The 19,959-nt window shown below is 45.4% G+C and overlaps 1 protein-coding gene across 3 annotated transcripts in view; it reads right to left on the bottom strand.

Annotated features, from left to right (window-relative positions):
- PDE8A (phosphodiesterase 8A) overlaps positions 1-17,073 on the bottom strand; it is a 156,529-nt gene extending 139,456 nt beyond the window's left edge. For all 3 annotated transcript variants that reach the window (XM_038532922.1, XM_038532923.1, XM_038532924.1), the window contains exon 1: positions 16,861-17,073. In XM_038532922.1, coding sequence (XP_038388850.1) covers positions 16,861-17,058 — 198 coding nt within the window. In that variant the 5' untranslated portion in view covers positions 17,059-17,073. The remainder of the gene's footprint in view (positions 1-16,860) is intronic.
- Positions 17,074-19,959: the final 2,886 nt, after the last annotated feature.

Genomic DNA, 19,959 nt, shown 5'->3' with positions numbered 1-19,959 from the left:
GGCGTCTCCTACACCTCCTCCAACACGTTCGCTTTACATATAAGGAACTGTGGCTTACAGACATGCCACGGTTCGCTTTACATACAAGGAACTGTGGCTTACAGACACACCACCTGACTTGCCCCAGCTCACAGTTCAGTAAGTGTCAACCCCAGAATTCAAACCCAAGTCTTCTCACTGCAATTTCCCTGCCCTCTTTGACTATTATCACAGACACGGTATGTTCAGATTTCTGAACAAGCCCTGCAGAATCAGGAGACAGAAAGACAATTAGACAAGCCTACTCTCTATGGAGTGTATCATCTGAAAAAGAGGGCTCCATCTTACCCATCTTCACATTACCTAGTGCGGTTCCTAGCCCACAGGTAAGCATCAAACAGATGTGTGCTCCAGGAGCGACTGTAGTGACCCAACACTTTGTGATCTGATAAAATAAACCAGCAAGCTATCATGCAAACTTAACCACACTAGAGTTTCCTGTGTAGATGGAGAATTAAGGGACTGCCTGTGATGGGAGGAGAAGTGAGAACAGAAAGAAGGCCCCTAACAAACTTTTCAGCTCATACTCTGAAAACTCATCTGACTGGAGAGATGAATGCCACATGGAAGTACTGATTTTTGTCAGTATGAAAATAAGTTCGCTCATATTGTCAATTATCAATTTTCACTACAGAGTGTTCTGAGCCTTTTCTAAATACTGCTGGATCCAGGCTGACCCCATGCTTTCACCCCCAGGCAAGGCTTTACTACAGCTCAGCTCATCTGGAATCCTTGGCTTTTCAAGACCCTGTTTCTTCACACTAGAATAACAAAAGACATGGCATAAAGGCTGAGGGAGGAAAAAGGAACAAGACTTCCTGCTTTTATCTAAAAATATTAGGTAGGGCAGTATAAAGGAAGCTGCTCAAATATAGTGAATGACTACGTAAATTATACAGCTTTTGACCACATGCCAACTCCAACTCCCAATGTATGAGTTACAAACTGAGAAGAAAAAACACATAGCTGTACATGGCATTAAAATGAAAACAGAACCATTCTCCAATAATCAAGCAACTCCACTAATGATATCCAAGCTCAGAAATTCCAGGTGTTCAATTCCTTTATTGCTTCTATACAGGGAAACCACTGGACAAGATTACACTTTGCAAACCTGAATTGGATGGTTGTGTGGAAAGTTTGATGCCTAGGCAGCTCAGTGCAATGACCAGAGAGGTCCAATTTCTATGAATATAAGAGGTACTGGGGGATAAGAGGAAGGTGCTAGGTTCAGGTACTTGCTCCAGCTTTGCCAATACTTGCAGTGTGATCTTGGATAGGTCTCTTAAATCCCTTAGGGTCTTAATTTCCTCCTCCATAAAATAAGAAAGTTGGATATGGTAAAGTTGAAGATTCCATTAAAGAATAAAATTACAAGAAAATGAAAATGTAACTTACCTGAGCCATGTTTATAAATAAAAATGTTTAATAATAAAATGTAATGCCTTTTCATTACATACTGCCCAAAATGTTTTAAAGCCTGCCCAAACAGGATTGATTTTTAAAAATCAAGACTTGAAAACAGGATTTATTTTTGGAAGTACAATCTACGGATATGATCATAGATATACATAAACACTTATGTAAGAAGAATGTACATGGCAGCATTAGTATCGTCATATAAACTATGTTTTGAAGAAAGTCTAAAGACATAGGAAGATAATTATAATTAATTATTAAATGTAGAAGCCAGGATATAAAACTATATGGAAGTATTTGTTTAAAACTTACATTTAACATTTAACTTTAACATTTACTATGCATACACAGGAAAAAAGAATGCAAGAGGTTATTAATACACATGTTATACACAAAATAATATAAAGCATTAATAAGGGTACTTGTTAGTATATAAAACTGTAGATGACTCTGCTTTCACTCATGAATATAGAAAACTGAATTTCAAGTTACTACAAACTGAATTCACAGTACAGTTGACACTTCAACAACATGGATTTATTTATTTTTTAAAGGTTTATTTAAGGACACCTAGGTAGCTCAGTGGTTGAGCATCTGCTTTGGGCTCAGGTCGTGATCCCCGGGTCCTGAGATCGAGTCCTGAATCAGATTCCCTGCGAGGAGCCTGCCTCTCTGTGTCTCTCATGAATACATAAATAAAATCTTTAACAAAATCATTTGAGAAAGAGAGCATGAGTGCACATGGGGTGGTGGGGGAGAGACTCTGAAGCAGATTTCCCACTGAGCACAAAGCCTGATGCAGGCAGGACTCACAATCTCACCACCATGAGATCATGACCTGAGCCAAAACCAAGAGTCCGATGCTTAACTGACTGAGCTACCCAGGTGCTCCAAACAACACAGGTCTAAACCGCAAATCCACATATACAAAAATTTTTTTTCAATGAATATACTATGGTATTGTAAAAGTATTTTCTCTTATGATTTTCTTTTTTTAATATTTTTTTAAAATTTTTATTTATTTATGATAGTCACACAGAGAGAGAGAGAGAGAGAGAGGCAGAGACACAGGCAGAGGGAGAAGCAGGCTCCATGCACCGGGAGCCCGACGTGGGATTCGATCCCGGGTCTCCAGGATCGCGCCCTGGGCCAAAGGCAGGCACTAAACCGCTGCGCCACCCAGGGATCCCTCTTATAATTTTCTTAATAACATTTTCTTTTCTCTAAAGTATGTGTTAATCAGTGTGCCTAGGTGGCTCAGTGGGTTAAATGGCCAACTCTTGATCTCAGCTCAGATATTGATCTCAGAGTTCTGAGTTCAAGCCCCATTCTGGGTTCCATGCTAGGTATAAAGCCTACTAAAAACAAAACAAAACAAAAAAACAAAGGAACATTTAAAATATGTGTTAACTATGTGATCGATAAGACCTCCCAGTCAAAAGTAGGCTATTAGTAGTTAGCTTTGGGGGAGTCATAAGTTATACATGGATTTTTAAACAGGCAGGGGGTCAGCACCCCTAATGCCTTCTTTGTTCAAAGTTCAATGATATATTTTTAACTTTTTAAAAAATTATCTATATCAAGCAAATAGGATTTATTTTAGGAATGCAAAGTTTTTAGTATATAAAAACTCAATTAGGCCATGTCACATCAGTAATTCCAAGAAAAAGCATGTGAATATTTCATTAGATAAAACAAAAAGCAAGGGTGGGCAGGAAGGCTTCTGATAAAATTTGACATTTGTAATTTTTTAAAACACTCATAGAAAACAGGGACTAGAAAGCTATTTCCTTAATAAAGTATATAAAATCACACTGTCTTAAAAGCAACAGCCAAGACCACATCTAAGAGGAAGGAACTGGACATATGACCATTAAAATCAGGATGAAGCAAAGATGCATACTAAAACCATTATTATTGACAACGTTCTGAAACCCTAAAGCAATTCAATAAGGAAACAGAGATTAAAAAGTATTACTCTGGTAAAGGAAAACCCCAAAGCATCAGTCAGCTAATAACAAATCTTATCTCAAAAACCCAAGACACTACACACTTAAGATTTATCTATTTCAAAAAAAAATTTTTTTTATCTATTTCACAAATGAACAAAAAAATCAACTGAGCAACTATGGGATATTTAGGAAAATTCAGCAACATCAACATATCTAATTGAAATAATTAGTTTAAAGAATTAAAAAAAAAGATTCTGGATCTAACAGAATTATCTTATGAAGACCCACGTGAAAATACATAAAATAAGATAAATGAATCATAAATATGATGTTCACAGGCAGAATAATTCTATAAAGCTATCAGTTTTCAAGTTACAGTGGATTGAACTCTAATACAATCAAAATCCCCCCCAAAAAAACTTGGGGGTAGATCAAAATCATCCTAAAACTGACATGGAAAAATAGACAAGAATGGGTTAAGGTTTTTTTGTTTTGTTTTGTTTTGTTTTTATGGAACATAATAAGGAAAAGGATTAGCGTCACCAGACACTATGAAAACATAAAGCTATTAAAATGAAATCAGTGCAGTAATAGTACCAGCAAGAATAGATGACCAAGAACAGACAACCCAAAGATGGGACAAGTGAAAGTATAAGCCAGTAAAGAATAAAAATAATTACGTATATAAAAGGTCCTAGAATAAAAACTAGCTATTCTAAAGCACTAAGATCATTACCTCACACCAAAATACCCAAATACCCAAAACAAATGCGTGACTTAAAATTTAAAAACTAAATATTGAAATTACATAAGCACACAAAAAATTTTTAACATATGAATACTTGGCTATATCTGGATGAATAAGGACTTAAAGGAAAAAAAATCAAAACTGTCAGTGTAAAAGAAAATACAATAATAATATCAAGCAAAGGGAAATGAAACACTGAATTATTAAACCTAAACTGAGGGGTGCCTGGGTGGCTCAGCTGGTTAAGCGTCTGCTTTCGGCTCATGTCATGATCTCAGGGTCCTGGGATAGAGCCCCATGTCGGGTTCCCTGCTCACTGGGGTCTGCTTCTCCCTCTGCCCCTCCCCTGTGCTCATGCTCCATCTCTCTCTCTCTCAAATAAATAAATAATCTTTAAGAAAAAAAAAACTAAATTGAAAGTATACATGAATCGCATAAGTTGGGGTTTGTTTTTTTTTTAGTGATTTATTTTCTGCATCTATCCACTAAAATGGCTCCAAAATGATGTTTCTTCCAAAATACTGAGCACTCCTGGCACCTAGGCTGCAGCTTCCTACACCATTTCCCACTACGAGCAACAGGGCACCTGGGAGGAAAAGCTCATGTCTGTCTGGTCAGGGACCACAAATGTACAAGCTGCGCCCGGGACAATGGGCTGTGCTTTCAAAGATGAACAGAATCATTTCAAAAGAATAGAGAGGCAATCTAAAGGAGCTACCATTTCAGTCTTTAAAAAAAAAAAAAAAAAAGACTATATAATAGATCCAAGCACATCCAACCAATGATAATCCCTATGTCCGCAACTATACTTTTTAAAAATGAAAAAAAGAAATAACAACATATTCATTCCCATTTGAGGCAGCAACTCCTCAACCATTAAAACTGTTAAATTAAAGGGAAACATTCACCCTGTCTGTTTAATAGGAACTATATTTTATAGTAATCAAGTAGTCCTGGCCTCAACTGATAAAGGAAACTTCTATTTCACAGAGAACACTAACTACTGCAGGTAGAAAAGTAACTGAATTAGGAAACATCATCCATTATCCCCAATCAGAATCGTTATTTTATTAAAGATTTCATTCATTTATGAGAGAGAGAGAGAAAGAGAGAGAGAGTGAGCACGCGAGCGCACACAAGCAGAAGAGCACCTGCAGGGAGAGTGACAGGCAGAGGGAGAGGGAGAAGCAGGCTCCCTGCTGAGTAGGAAGCCTGATGTGGGACTCCATCCCAGGACCCCCAGATCACAACCTGAGCCAAAGGCAGATGAGATACTTAACCAACTAAACCACCCAGGCACCTGAGAATTGTTATTTTAAATCAGGATTATCAATTGGTGTTAAAAAAGGGGTGGGGGGATCAGGTAAATAGCCTCTGGTGAACCAAACAGTGCTAAGTGCCACATAGATCACTTTCTGTACTTCTGAGGGGAACCTGATGCAAGAGGGAGGGATCAGATTCTCATCACCCTAACCCAGTAGTCAATCTGACCATCTGTAATAGCGGGCCAATCTGATATTCTGCATCTTCTCCGTGATTCATGGATGGCTAATGATGTATTCTAACCCAAAATACGTAACTTTCATACATTTTAGATACAACTTACAGTTTACAAAAAAACAGAAGATAGAAGGATAGCTAAATGACACCACAAGGAAACAATATGACAAATCCAGAAGTTAGGACAAAGTGGCCAGGTCTCTATAACAAGTCAGAGTAACAAAAAAGTGAAGGGCAAGATAAAGGATGTGCTAGGAAAAAAAGAAATGTAAGGATCATAACGAGCACATACAATGCAGGGAACATTTCTGAGATCCGAGGGGATATCAGTGTGGTTTGGTATGGGTATTAAATAAAACAGTACTAAAATGAAAATGTACTGATTATTGGCTGAAGAAAGGTCCATTGCAAAATATGTACTTATGACGGGTCCTCAAAAAGTTAAAAAGAGAAGTACTATATAATCTATCAGCTCCACTTCTGAGCATACATATATATATATATATTCAAAAGAATTGAAACCAGGAACTTGAAGAAATTTGTATGCCCATGTTCACAGCAGCATTACTCACAATAATCAAAAAGCAGAAGCAACCCAAGCATCCATAAATGGATGAATGGATAAACAAAATGTGGTACATGCATACAGCGGAGTGCTACTCAAGCCTTAAAAAAACAATGATATTCTGATACATGCTACAACATAGATGAATCTCGAAGACATATCAAGTGAAATAAGACTGTCACAAAAGTACAAATACCATGTGATTCCACTTCTATGAGGCACCTAGAGTAGTCAAAAGTAGCATGGTGGTGGCCAGGAAGGCGGGAGGAGAGAAGGGAGGAGTTGGTTTTTAATGGGTATAAAGTTTCAGTTTTGGAAGATGGAAAGGCTCTAGAGATAGATGGTGGTAATGGTTACATAAGAATGTGAATGCAGGGATCCCTGGGTGGCGCAGTGGTTTGGCGCCTGCCTTTGGCCCAGGGCGCGATCCTGGAGACCCGGGATCGAATCCCACATCGGGTCGGGCTCCCGGTGCATGGAGCCTGCTTCTCCCTCTGCCTGTGTCTCTGCCTCTTTCTCTCTCTGTGTGTGACTATCATAAAAAAAAAAAAAAAAAAAAAAAAAAAAAAAAGAATGTGAATGCACTTAATGCCACTGAACTGCACACTTAACAATGATTAAAGTGGCAAATTTTATGTTATATTATAGTGAACCTATTTCTGTATTTGGTCACTGCAAACTTGGCCAAGTCATTTGAACTCTTTAAATTTTTGCTTCTTGGGGCACCTGGGTAGCTCGGACGATAAAAGCTCCTGCCTTTGGCTCAGGTCATGATCCTGAGGTCCTGGGATCGAGCCCTGAGTCAGGCTTCCTGCTCAGTGAGGAAACCTGCTTCTTCCTCTCCTCCCTATTCCGTGCTCTCTTGCCATCTCCTTCACTATCTCCATTTCTTCCCTCAAATAAACAAATAACATCTTTAAAAAAAATAAATACATTTTTGCTACCTTAGGTCTTCAACAAGGACAAGAAAATCCCTCCTTCCTATATCACAGGAACCTGGGGAACATTAAATGAGATGATGTAATAAAACAGCACTTGGTAAACTGTAGAGCACTCTACAAATGGTGACATGTTGCCACAGTCCTTCTAAGCTGGTAAACTGCAGCCCCTGAGTCACCCTCCACTGCCCTTGCCCCTCACTCCCCAAGTCTGGTCCATCTCCTAGCCTGCCAGTTTTTCCTTCACTCATTTCCTCCTTTCCCAAATCCCCACACTACACTTGCCCTTGCCCCTCACTCCCCATGTCTGGTCCATCTCCTAGCCTGCCAGTTTTTCCTTCACTCATTTCCTCCTTTCCCAAACCCCCCACACTAGACTACCTGTACTATCTGTACCTGGTCCGACCCTATACCCTTACCCCTGGGCAGTGCCCCACCTCTAGCTTTTCCTTACCCCAGCCTCTGCAATTTCCTCCTAAAAATTTTCATAAAATAGGTTAAAATAGGTTCTGTAACTACCCTGCTGAAAATGAAGCCTTTGGGAGTTGTAGAGGTTTATAGGATAGCCTTCACAAACTCCTTCCCTCAGCTTTCAGGCCCTCCTACCCGTGGTCAGGTTCCCCAGATTCTGCAGAACAAGCCAACACCTCCCACCCCCATGTACATCCCCCTATTCTCTACCTATATAGATCCTTCCAGTCTTTCCCAGGCAGGGGAGAGGGGTCTGGCCTGTGCTCTCTCTGCACCTTATGACCAATCCAGACCAAGTTCCTGCCCGTCCTCTAAACACGCTCTCCGTCCCTCACTTTCAGGTCAGAGGCCTGTCCCATCTTTCAAAAGAGGACTGACTACTTGTGCCCTAAGGCCAGGGCCGGCATAGTCCTACATTCTCTAAAAAAGGTGCTGGAAATTAATCCGTTAATCATGTTAGTACTTAAAACTTTCTTTGCCTAAGTGAATTTCATTGTAATTACTTGTTTTTCTGTATAGCTTTAAAATCTATGTGTACATCCCTACCTATTCCCAAATACACAGTTTAGCTATTATGCTTTAAAAAGTTATACTTTATAAATTCTTCTATAACTTCTTTCTCTCAACATTAAGTTTTTGAAATTGACCTATGTTGACATCTGGAGCTACAACCCATTTGTTTTCGAAACTGTGAAGTATCCCTTTTGAGTATATTTGAGTATATCACAATTTACTCATCCATTATATTGTTGATGGATATTCGAGCTTAAAAAAAGTTTGCTATTAGAAGCAGTGCTATTAGGAATATTCTTGTACACGTTTCTAGTTCACATGTGTGTTTCTAAGTGAAACTACTAAGTCAGAGGGTCACACAGTCAACTGTACCTGGTAATGACAATGGTTTTCCCAAGTGGATGAATACTTCTACCTACAGTGTTGAAGACTGCCTCAAAATACTGTCAAACTTTTAAATGTCTGCCAATTCTTGGGTGTAAAATGTTATTTCATTGTGGCTTTAATCTGCATTTCCCCAATGAGGTCAAACATCTTTTCATGTATGTTTATCAGCCATTTGGTTTGCTCTTAAATAACAGGCTGGTCTGTGTCTTTATTTTTCAACAAGGCTGTCTTTTTCTTTCTTTTTTTTTTTTTTTTAAGATTTATTTACTTATTTTTATGATAGACAGAGAGAGAGAGAGAGAGAGGCAGAGACACAGGAGGAGGGAGAAGCAGGCTCCATGCCGGGAGCCCGACGTGGGACTCGATCCCGGGACTCCAGGATCGCACCCAGGGCCAAAGGCAGGCGCTAAACCGCTGAGCCACCCAGGGATCCCCAAGGCCGTCTTTTTCTTAATTGAAGTACAGGAGTTCTATATATATTCTGGATACTAATCCTTTATTGGTATTATGTGTTACAAATTTTCTCTTCCAGATTATGGCTTTCCTTCCTTTTCATCTCTTATGATGAGAAGCACTTTAAGGTAGTTGAATTTGTCAACCCTTTCCTTTATGGCAAATGGTTTGGGTAACTTGTTTAATAAGCCCTTCCTTGCCCAGAGGTCATGAAAGGATTTATATTTCCTTTTAAGAAAAAAAGTGCTATAAACTTCAAAGAGGAAGTTACATAAGTAATCAATAAGCACATAAAAAGTACTCAAAATTATTCGCCATCGAGGAAATGCAAGTCAAAACCACAATGAGAAACCACTACACATCCACCAGGATGGCTAAAATTAGGAAATTGATAACACCAAACAGTGGCAAGGATGTGGAGCCACTGGACTTTTATTATACATTGTTGGCAGGAGTGTGAAATTGTAGAACCAAGTCAGAAAAGGTCAGGCAGCTTCTGATAAAGCTAACCATACAACTATCCTGTGATCCAGCAACTCCAGTTGGTATTTTCCTCAGAGAAATGAAAGCACACATCCACAAAATAATTTATACTAGAATATTCATAGCAGCTTTATTCTTAATAGCCAAAAATTAGGAAGAGCCCTGTTGTTATCCATCAATAAGAGAATGAAGAGGTGGACTGGGTTCTAGTCATAACAACAGAACGCTACTTAGCAAGAAAAAGAACACACAACTAGCGTGTGCAACATAGATCACAAAAATACTGCGCTGAGTACAAGGAGCCTTATACAAAAGAATATATATTTTAAGATTCTATTTACATGAAGCCTAGAATAGGCAAAAATAATTTATAATGGATAAAAATCACAACAGTGGTTGCTGGCAGGTGGGGTGAGAAATGAGGAAGGAGCACACAGAACTTTCTACTGGCAGACAGTAATATTCTGTATCTTGGCAGAGATTTGCATCTAGATGGTATATACATTTGTCAAACAAAAAGGAAACAAATTTTGAGCTCTAGTAAGTGATATGCATACTGAAGCCAGGGGCTAAGTACACTGATGTGTGGAACTTAACACATGCAAAAATAAAACACTGATGGACAATGGGATAGAAAGAGGTCATAAACCACAGATGGGAAAATGTTAATACTAAATCTAGGTAAGAGGTAGAGGGGTACACATTCTTTTAGCTTTACCATATGCTTGAAACTTTTCACAATATTAAAGACAAAGCACATTTTCAAAAGGAAGAGATTGGCTTTAAAAAATAAGCAGATATATTTGAGCAAAGTTTGCCTTTGAGAGAAGTGACTGAAAAAGAAAGTTCGATCCTTACACATGCTAGTGCCCTAGAGTTTGCAAAAATGCTTTTTACACAGATTATTTTAAGTGATTCTCACCAAAACCTGAGGATTCTGATCTCATTTTATGCTTGAAAAAACTGGGGATTGGAATTTGGCAAATCTCACACAGCCAGTGTCTGACAGAGCTGGACCTGAATTGAATGTCTCTGGCTCTTCTATGCTCTTTCAAACACATCCCACTGGGGAGCTACCATCACCTCCAGGTGGTAGAAGGCAACAGGGAAACTGCGCCACTAGCTCTCTGGGCCATCCCACCTGCAGAGTGAGAGGAGCAAAGTAGCTACTGTCACCAGACACATGTGACAGACACAACCAACAATGAAAAAGCATGAATTCAACAGAGCCAAGGTCTACTTCAAACCCATTCAGCACAAAAGTGCTGGCAAGCCCAACTCCCTGAGTTTTTTGAAGCCATCTTCAAAGTTTAGGGGAATCTGTGACATCCTTCCTGTCTGCGTGGATGCATAAACTGCATATGATGCCTGTAGCTAAGAAACTGCAATACAAAACTTGTCAAAACACTTCTCTGACAAGATATTCCACCACTCTTCTTACCAAAGCAGAACAAAAGTAGAACAGAAGGAGAGGACCCAGGAACATTGCTCAACCCAAACACGGCCAGAATTGAAGGCAAAAGCTTTAGCAATCACCCACACATTAATCACTAGCTTCAGGGTATTTTGGCTTTTTGTTAACGCATATCCAACACACCCCAACAATTTTTGTTAAATTTAAACAAGGTGAGATGGACCTATGGAACATGAATACAAGCCCTTTCAGCCTTAGAGACTGGTGTATTTATCCAAACATTCACTCAGTGTGCTAACTACTTTGGGAACTGGAATGAATCTAGGACACCATCCTTGTCCTCAAGAGGCCTATCATCCCGCAGGAGGCTCAAGTCAGATTTCCCAGGCCTGCAGGGGCTCCAGGGGGAAGAGCCTAAGAGCAGAGAACGGAGAGTGCAAGTACAACCAGGAGCTCTAGAAAGATTTGGGCTGGGCCTTGATGATGCAACTCTTGACTTGCAGAGTTGGGGGTAGGTGTGCTATGTTCTGAGCAAAGGCTGATGGGAAGAACTAGCTCCAAGGGGGCTGCTGGCTCAGGAAGTCTACCTGAAGCCTGACCAGGAAGAAGGGAGACCAAAGAGGACTCCAGAGGGATGCCTGCCAACTCATGCCAGAGAGCAAAGAGAATAAATGAGAGGGCCTCATGAATGCCTGACTTCAGTCCACTGGGGCAGGGCCAAATAGGGCTGCAACTCTCAAAAACTAGGGAACCTATGGCAGGGCTGGGGCCAATTTTCCCAGCAAGTCACGACTTAAAATCCTGAGAATGTGGATTCAGGATGCCTGCTCAAAAGCCAGGTGGACCTGTGACATCTGCAACCTAGCAGAGAGCCAGAGGACGGAGAAATATAAAGGAGACGGGTTAACAGAGACAGCCCAGGAGCAATGGATTTGAATAGAGGCTTAACTGCATGAGCGTGGGTGAGTTTCTAACCTACCACGCCTTATCTGCAAAATGGAAATGACACTAGTCATCTCACGGGGTTGCAAGGATTACATGAGATAACATCTGTAAGACATTCAGCACAGTGCCTGTATCATCAGAAGCATCCAAGAAATGGTGCATATCATGAATATGAATAGTCTACACTCTCCAGGAACTTCTAAGTCCAGTGCTTCCTATCACCTCACTGTACTGAGAAACCAGGCTAAAGCCACTGACCTTGGACAAGATCAAGGGATTACTCATGTCCTAAGCAACTTTGCCTTCTGTTCTTGGATTTTTAATTTTTAAAAAGTTCTGTCCTTTAAGACATTTTAGTTTATTCTGAGACATCTGCCTCACCCTGTAGACTCAATCATGAAACTTCCCCTATTAAAGAGCCCATCCCAATTGGGCAAGCTGTACTAAAGGGGGGGGGGGGGGGGGGGGAGCCAGTGTTATAATCCATTTAACAGGGAACATTTGTGCCAGAAGGGACTACAGGCCTCATCCAAACTCTCACTTCAGCAAGAAGGGTTGGGCTAGCCCAGCACAGGTCTGCACTAATAGAGTTGTAACATTCAAAACATCTACCTTAAGAACCACACTTCATATTAGGGTGGTAATGATACTAAATATCAAAACAATAAGGAATATAAATGTAAAATATTTTATATGTGTAATAAGAATTCAAGAAAATATAAAAAGCAGTATCTACAAAGATAAATTATAGTCACATATTTCAGGAATATAAAGTTAGGTCTCATTCTGTCAACTACATTTTCAGAAGGAAACTTTCAATAATTCCATAATCTACCCAGAGTCAATTACCCCTAGTAGGGGGAAAAAAATCAGGCAGGTCACACAAAGAGAAATTTGCTTCACTTAAGGAAAATATTAAAATTTGATGAACGCACTCTGTACATGAAGAGTAAGCAGCAAATTTTATTCCATAGCTAAGAAACTACTAAACTTTGGGGGGCACTAAGCTGGTTTGTCCAGTTTTGAGGAGGAAGAGAAGGAGAAGGTGGTAAAAAACATAGTAAGACAAAATTGTGGGACAGAGGAGAAAATGACAGAAGCGAAGACTAAAGACAAAATGGCAAGTCTGTGTGAGGGGATTCTGAGCTCTAAGGCCAGGGATCCTGGGTGAGAGGTGAGTGTGTGACCAGCTATTATCTGCCACCTGTTGTGCACTGCCCATCCAGCTGCTCTAATCCCTCCATCTTTGAAGGGAAATCTACTCTGCTCACCAGGGTGGAACTATATTATTCCCTGGTATAAATGCTCTGAAAGAGCAATAACCAGAGAGTTCCACAAAACCAGATCTATATCCTCCAGCCTCTACTCTAGTTAAAACTGGTTTCTATTTCCTTTCTATGGGCTGGGTGGATTTTCCACTTCTCCAGCCTGGTTCACGGAGTTCTCTAATTCGACAGATGTCTGTAGAAGGCCCACTATGGGGGGTGGGGGAGGAGGATACAGCAGTGAACAAAACAGACATGACTGCCACCCTCATGGAGCTAACTGTTTAATGACAAGGGGGGGGGGGGTGGATCATAGCAGTGTACCAGATGTTTGCAAAAGGGGGAGGGGGAGACAGGCTCTCTTCCGACACTCCTCCCTCCACACTCAAATCTTTCAAGGGCAACTCAAGTCTGAGCTAAAGAAAGGGAAGACCAAGTAAATCCAAAGACTGGCAAGAAAATAGTGAAATGTTGCAGTTAAAGCTCAAGCTGATTAAAAACAAAACAAAACTGTAAGTGTTCAAACTGAACACAGCATTCATTATCTGTAACCACATAGACTACAACTCCTGAAATGAATAAACAGAACATTTTTAGTAATACTTAAATAAGTTCATATAAGATGACCCAGCCTAATGTATTACAAGATCCTGAAGTACCTTTGGAATCATTAAGAAACAAATTACATTTATTGTGTTACACTGTTAAGTATATTTCTTGTACTTTGAATATTGGTATCTTATGTTAGGAATCATGTCCTAAAATGTGGTCTAAGATCTAACTCAATAAAAATGCTCTATAATCCAACACATTTGAGAAATGCTGCACACTCTAAACAGCATTTGGAGATTGACAGTATACTTAAACATATTAAATTTTCTGACAAATCCGGAATAAAAGAAATCTGCCAAACTTAGTCTGAGCCAGTATTTCCCAAATATATTTTGACATGGCTCCTTTTTTCACTTAATAGTCAACAAATTGCTTCAGGGAACACATGTGAGATACACTACGGCATAGGCTACACACTACTTAATCTAAAAATGCAATTATCCATCTCCCAAGCATTTTGATTAACTAGTGTTTTCTATATGTACTACTGAAATTCAAAAACTTCCCCAAACTATTTTTGAAATTCACTCAGTGATACGCAATTTACTTATTTTTAGGAGGAAATTTTTTAAAAGATTTTATTTATTTATTTGAGAGAGAGAGCACAAGCAGGGGAAGGGGCAGAAGGAGAAGCAGACTCCCTGCTAAGCAGGCAGCCTGAAGTGGGGGTTCGACCCCAGGACCCTGGGATCATGACCCGAGCTGAAGGCAGACACTTAACTGAGCCACCCAGGTGCCCCAAGACGTATTTTTTATGAACTAAAACTGGACCTTGGTATATTAATACAATAGAATTCAAATTAATTGTATTATAATTTGATTTTGCTAAATTACTGGAAGTTTATCTTCTCTAAACATGCATTTTTAGATTTCTAGAGTGTATGTGATAATTTTAAAAGATTCATTCTCTTGGGGCACCTGGCTGGCTAAGTTGCTGGAACATGTAGCTCTTGATCTAGAGGTTGCAAGCTGGATCCCATTTTGGGTGTACAGATTTCTTAAAAATAAAATCTTTATGGGCAGCCCGGGTGGCCCAGTGGTTTGGCGCCGCCTTCAGTCCAGAGCCTGGTCCTGGAGACCGGGGATCGAGTCCCATGTCAGGCTCCCTGCTTCTCCCTCTGCCTGTGTCTCTGTCTCTCTCTCTCTCTCTCTCTGTCTCTCATGAATAAATAAAATCTTTAAAAATAAATAAAATCTTTAAAAAAATAATAGATTCCTTCCCTTAAAGAAAAAATAACAATCTAAAAGACATGCTGATATTTACCTCTGCCCTGTTACCTGAAATGCCTACATACAAACTGCTGTAGCTGAGATGTGGTATCAACATGTACAGTTTGTGACTAACAAGCATTTCTGTGGTTGTGGTGTTGTTACTTATAATTTGACTCCTCCTTTGGAAATACTAATGCTACCTTAAAGCCTATATGGGAGGTTTTATGGAATAAAATTCCAGCGACTGAAAGTTTCATCATTCAGTTAACAATAAAGAACCAAATTCGGCAAATATTTATTTAGGACCTACTATATGTATGCATGCCATTGGCTTAAGCACTGTAAATGACAAATGTATTTTTCTGGGCCCCAACTCAAGACAACAGTCTGACAATGGGACAGAATACGTTAAGAATCCTAAACACTCAGGAGCCCTACAGACACTGTGGAGAGCAGAAGAACAAGCTGCTGCAGTGGAGATGCTTATAAGACACACAGGTGAATTTTAGGACAACCACAACCCCACAAAAAGTCAAGACACAGGGCCTCTTTCCAAAAGGGCTTATTTGGCGACCTAAAAGTTCATTATTAGTTAATGCAAGATTTCCAAGCGTTATTCCAATGTTAACACTTGCATATTCAACTTCACCTGTGTAATGCTTTTTATAAGCCAATTAGGATTAACGTCCAAGCATTACACTGACATAAGGAGCAACTTGGGTTAACAGCCTAAAACCATTGTAGGTGTCTTCAAGAATCCACAGAAGGGATCCAACTTCTGATAATCAAAGCAAAGTTAGACTTCCACCTAGGATATGTATGGGAGGGGTGGGAAGTCACTTCATGTGGGTTACGCAACACCGAGAAAGACTTTTCACTTTCGGTCAGAAAAAGCTCCAGGGCCGACTGCTAGAAATCTAACACAGAGAGTGAACAGACGGTATCAAAGTTGGGCGGTCTAGCAATCCCCAGAAAACCCAGACAATTTTGCAAATGACTTTCTAAAAAAAAAAGAGAGAGAGAGAGAGAGAGACAGACAGACAGACAGCAAGGAGAGAGGGATGATCAGTGATCTGAGGCCAGGCACACCAGAACTGTTTTTCTAGTTTAATAAAACATGACCGCATGCATTCCAGCTCTACAATTTCGAACCAGAGGACTGGGAAGCCGTTGCTGTGTGCCTTAAAGAACATCGTTCCTCCCCACCACCACCCCACCTTTTTTTTTTTTTTTTCCTTTTCCTTTTCCATTATCTTTCCTTTGGGAAATCGTACGGAAGACTAAGCTTAAAAACTTGGACGAAACATACGCAGAGGCGCTGCGCGCTGGAGAAGACACACAGTGGTGGAAAAACAGCCACGAAACGTCCCGGTCGGACCACTTAATAAAAAATTAACTTCGTTCTGCTGAATGCTTCCAACACCGCGTTTCCGATAGTGTTTTCTCATTACGTGCGCTTTAAACGCGACACATACGCTAATGACCGTGAGCCTCAGATGCATGTGCAATCAATGCAGCGGAGTTGGTGCTGCCTTCCGACTGCGGTGTAACAGCCCGGGAGAAAGCGGCAGACTGCAGCCGCGTGCATGTGCAGAGCTCACGGGGGGAAACAAAGCAGGGTGGCGGGACCAGCGCCGCGGCTTCGCGGGGAGAAGCCTCCGCTTCCAGCACGAGAACCCACAGAACAAAGTTCACGCGGCTCCAACGTGTCCGGGGCGCGCCGCACCCCCACCCCCGCCCCCGCCCCCGCCCCCGCCGGGGGCTTTCCCGCTCCGGGGCCGGGACGCGCTCCCGGCGGGCCCCGCAGCCGAGACGTCGGAGGGCCCCGGGCAGCGCCGCCGCGGCCCCGAGGGCGTCCCGCTCGCAGCCCCACCGAGGGGGGTGGGAGGACGCGCCGCTCCGGTGCCCGCCCGCCAGAGTCACCCGGAGCCGGGCGCCCCTTACCTTCCCGCCGCTGCCGTCGCGAGGCTCGGGCTCCGCGAGGCCGGCGCCGCGGGCCCGGGGCGAGGCGGTGGTCTTCGGGCCGGCGGGCGGCGGCGGCGGCGGCGGCGGCGCGGCGGCGGCGGGCGCGTCCTCGGCCTCCTTGCCGCCGTGGTACACCGCCCGGCCCTCGGAAATGTGGATGCTCGGGGCGCAGCCCATGCTGGCGGCGGCGCGGCGGACACGCTGGCGGGCAGCCGCGATCCGGTCAGCAAACGGCCCGCCCGGCGCCTCGGGGCCGCCACGGGCGCCGTGTCATCGCCGCCTGGGCGGGCGGGCGGGCGGCGGCAAGCGCGGGTCTCGCGTCAGGAAGTGCGGCCGCCCCTTTTATCGCGGTGCGGGCGCGGCGGCGGCGGCGGCGGCGGCGCTGGGGAGGGGGCGCTGGGGCGGGAGGCGCGCCGCTGCCGCCCCTCCGAACATGCCCTTCCTGAGGCGGGAGCCGCCGGCCGCCTCCCTCACATCGCCGCGCTCGCCTGGCCGCGCCGCGCTTCCGGGGAATTTCGGGGGAGGAGATTTGCGCTCTCCCAACCCCGGAGCGGGCGAGTCCTCGCCGCGCGAGCGACGCCGCCCTGGCCGCGGGGCGGCGCGACCCCCCCCCCCGCCCGCCGCCCGGGGGAGGTGCGCTCCCCGCCGCGCCCGCCGCCGCCTCCCCGGGCCCGCAGCCCGCAGCCCGCGCCTCTCAGCCCGCTGGGCCGCCGCCCCGCGAAGAAACGCCCCTGGCCCGAGCGCCGGCGGCGGGGAAGGCTGGCCTAGACGCTCCGGCCTTGGGGGGGAGGCGGCCGAAGGACGCCGGTTGGGGCGGCGAGGCCGCGGCGGGCGAGTGGGGGCGGCGGGACGGAGCGGCGGGCTCTGGCCGGGTCTAGGGCCGCGCCGTCGAGAAACGCAGCGCGGCTGCGCTCACCGGGGAGCTGCTAGCGACGCGGCTCCGGCTCCGGGCTCCGGGCTCCGGGCCGGGTCTTGCGCGCGGCACGCCGCGCCCAGCCCCCAGCGGTGACCTCCAGCGGGTGCTGGCGTCAATGCAAAGCAGCTGGGGCGCCCGCCGCCACCTCCCGGCGCCGCCGGAGACCGGGCATGCGCGGCCACGACGGGAAGGGGACGCGCGGTCTCGCCGCCCCGAGGACGGAACGGACTCGCCCAGGGACACACGGCCGCCTCGGGCTCGAGCCCACCGTAGTCCGGACCGCTCGGTTCGAATCCTGGCTCCGTCCTTCAGCCGCTGCGGGACTTCGGGCGGGTCACTGCCGCTGAGCGTTCACGAGCGAGGCCGGCGGGAGGACCCCCGCTTGGGGCGCGGGGGGTGGGGGAGGGGAGGCGCTCGGGGTCCGGACGTTGCCGCAGCGCCCCGTGCGCCCCCTCGCGCGCGGCGACCTGGAAGGCCAACGCCAGGCTGCGCGGGCGACCCGGAGGCGGCGGCACTGAAAAGCCCCGTTTCCAGGCAGGCGGGGGGAGGAGGGGGGCGCGCTGTCCTGTTCTCACCTGGCGCCCGAGACCCCGAGGCTCTTAGCGGCGGCCGCCACGCCGCGGCCGCAGAGCAAGGTGTGGCCCGTGAGGCTGCCGGGCGCGCTGTCAGAACCGCACACCGCCCCACACGCGCGCACACCAGCCCGCTGTGTGACCTTGGGCGAGCCACGCAACCTCTCTGTGCCCGAGGCTCCAGCCCCAGCCCCGGCCTTAAGGAGGACGACGCCCCTGGGTGACCACCGCCGGCCCCCCGAGCGGCCCACCTCGGGCCTGCCCCCAGTCCCACCCTCCTGGCGACTCCCGGGGGCCGATCCCCCCCTTTCCTCTGCTGCCGTCCACACCTTTCCTAAAGCGGCCCCGCAGCGACCCTGAGATGCCGCCGCTCGCGCCTCGGGCCGGCGACTGTGAAGCCCCGGAGGCGCATTCCGGACTGGAGTCCCTGCCCTGGCGCTGGGGCTGCGGGACTGGCTCAGGTGCCCGGTCCCCTGCGCGGCCCGAACACCAGGACGCCGGGACACCGGGGATCCGCAGCCTCCCGGGCCCGAGGTGCCCACCGGGCGGTGTCCGACGGCGGCGGAGCCCAACGGCGGGGAAACCCGAGAGTGGCTTGGTGCTCTAGCCCTCTCTACCAGCCGGGCTGGCCCAAACCACTGGCACGTGACTGCATTATCAGGTTCAAGCACGTTAAGCAGTAATTATATTTATGCTTTCCTACCTTGTAAAAGTACCACCGGCTCAATGAAGATGCCTTGAAAGACACAGGAAAAGATTCTTATTACCATCACCCGTTATTCCACCTATATAGCAGAGGGCTTTCTGCCTTTGTTCTGCAGATTTTAGAAGGTAATTTTCAGGACAGAATCTAGACCCTTCTAAATAAAGGGTTATTCATGAAGAAAAATGCTTTGAACCACCAGAGTGCATGAAAGTCCACCGAGTGCCCTCTGTCCTCCCTGCCTGGCCTAGAAGTCAGGCCTTGACGACTCTGGTACTGACCTTGCCTTCTCCAACCCCGGGCTGTTCCCTCATTGGTCCCTCCCTCCCTCAGCAGGCATGTCTGTGTCCTGGCCTATCCTTGGAAATCCTTGAACCCTGTGCCAATTAGGGGGTGGGTTGCTTTTCCCTGTTCCCACCTACTGGGTCTCCCTGGCTCCCTATGCCCTGGCAAGCTGGTCTTTCACCCTCTCTGTTCCCAGAGACCTGCTGGAGAGGAGCACTCATTTCCAGCTCTGCAATTTGGGGACCCTAGACTTAAAAAACCCTAAAGCTAAAAAGGATGCAAGAGCAGACAGGCGTCATCTGGGGTCACAGCAAGCCCCACTCACTTTTTTCCACGCTCAGGAACTCAGCCTGGGGTGCTCTAAGAAGTTACAACCCACCCCCCTCAGCTTCAAGCCCCTAACATCAATTCTACCCTGCCTCCACCTTCCCCAGCCATAAGCTGCACCCTAAGGTCCCTGAACACTTCACCCTACAAAGCCCCTTCCCCCAGGCCTCCATGACAGTGGACAGAAAAGGGACACATTGATGGAAGTAACCCAAACGTCATTGGCACGTGCCACCCACTAGTTCACCCAGGACTCCCAGGCCCCTGCAAAGAAT

Source organism: Canis lupus, chromosome 3 (genome assembly GCF_011100685.1).
Source record: "Canis lupus familiaris isolate Mischka breed German Shepherd chromosome 3, alternate assembly UU_Cfam_GSD_1.0, whole genome shotgun sequence".
NCBI lineage: Eukaryota > Metazoa > Chordata > Mammalia > Carnivora > Canidae > Canis > Canis lupus.
The sequence above is the reverse complement of the archived record's forward strand: the minus strand, read 5'-3'. Positions and strand labels throughout refer to the sequence as shown.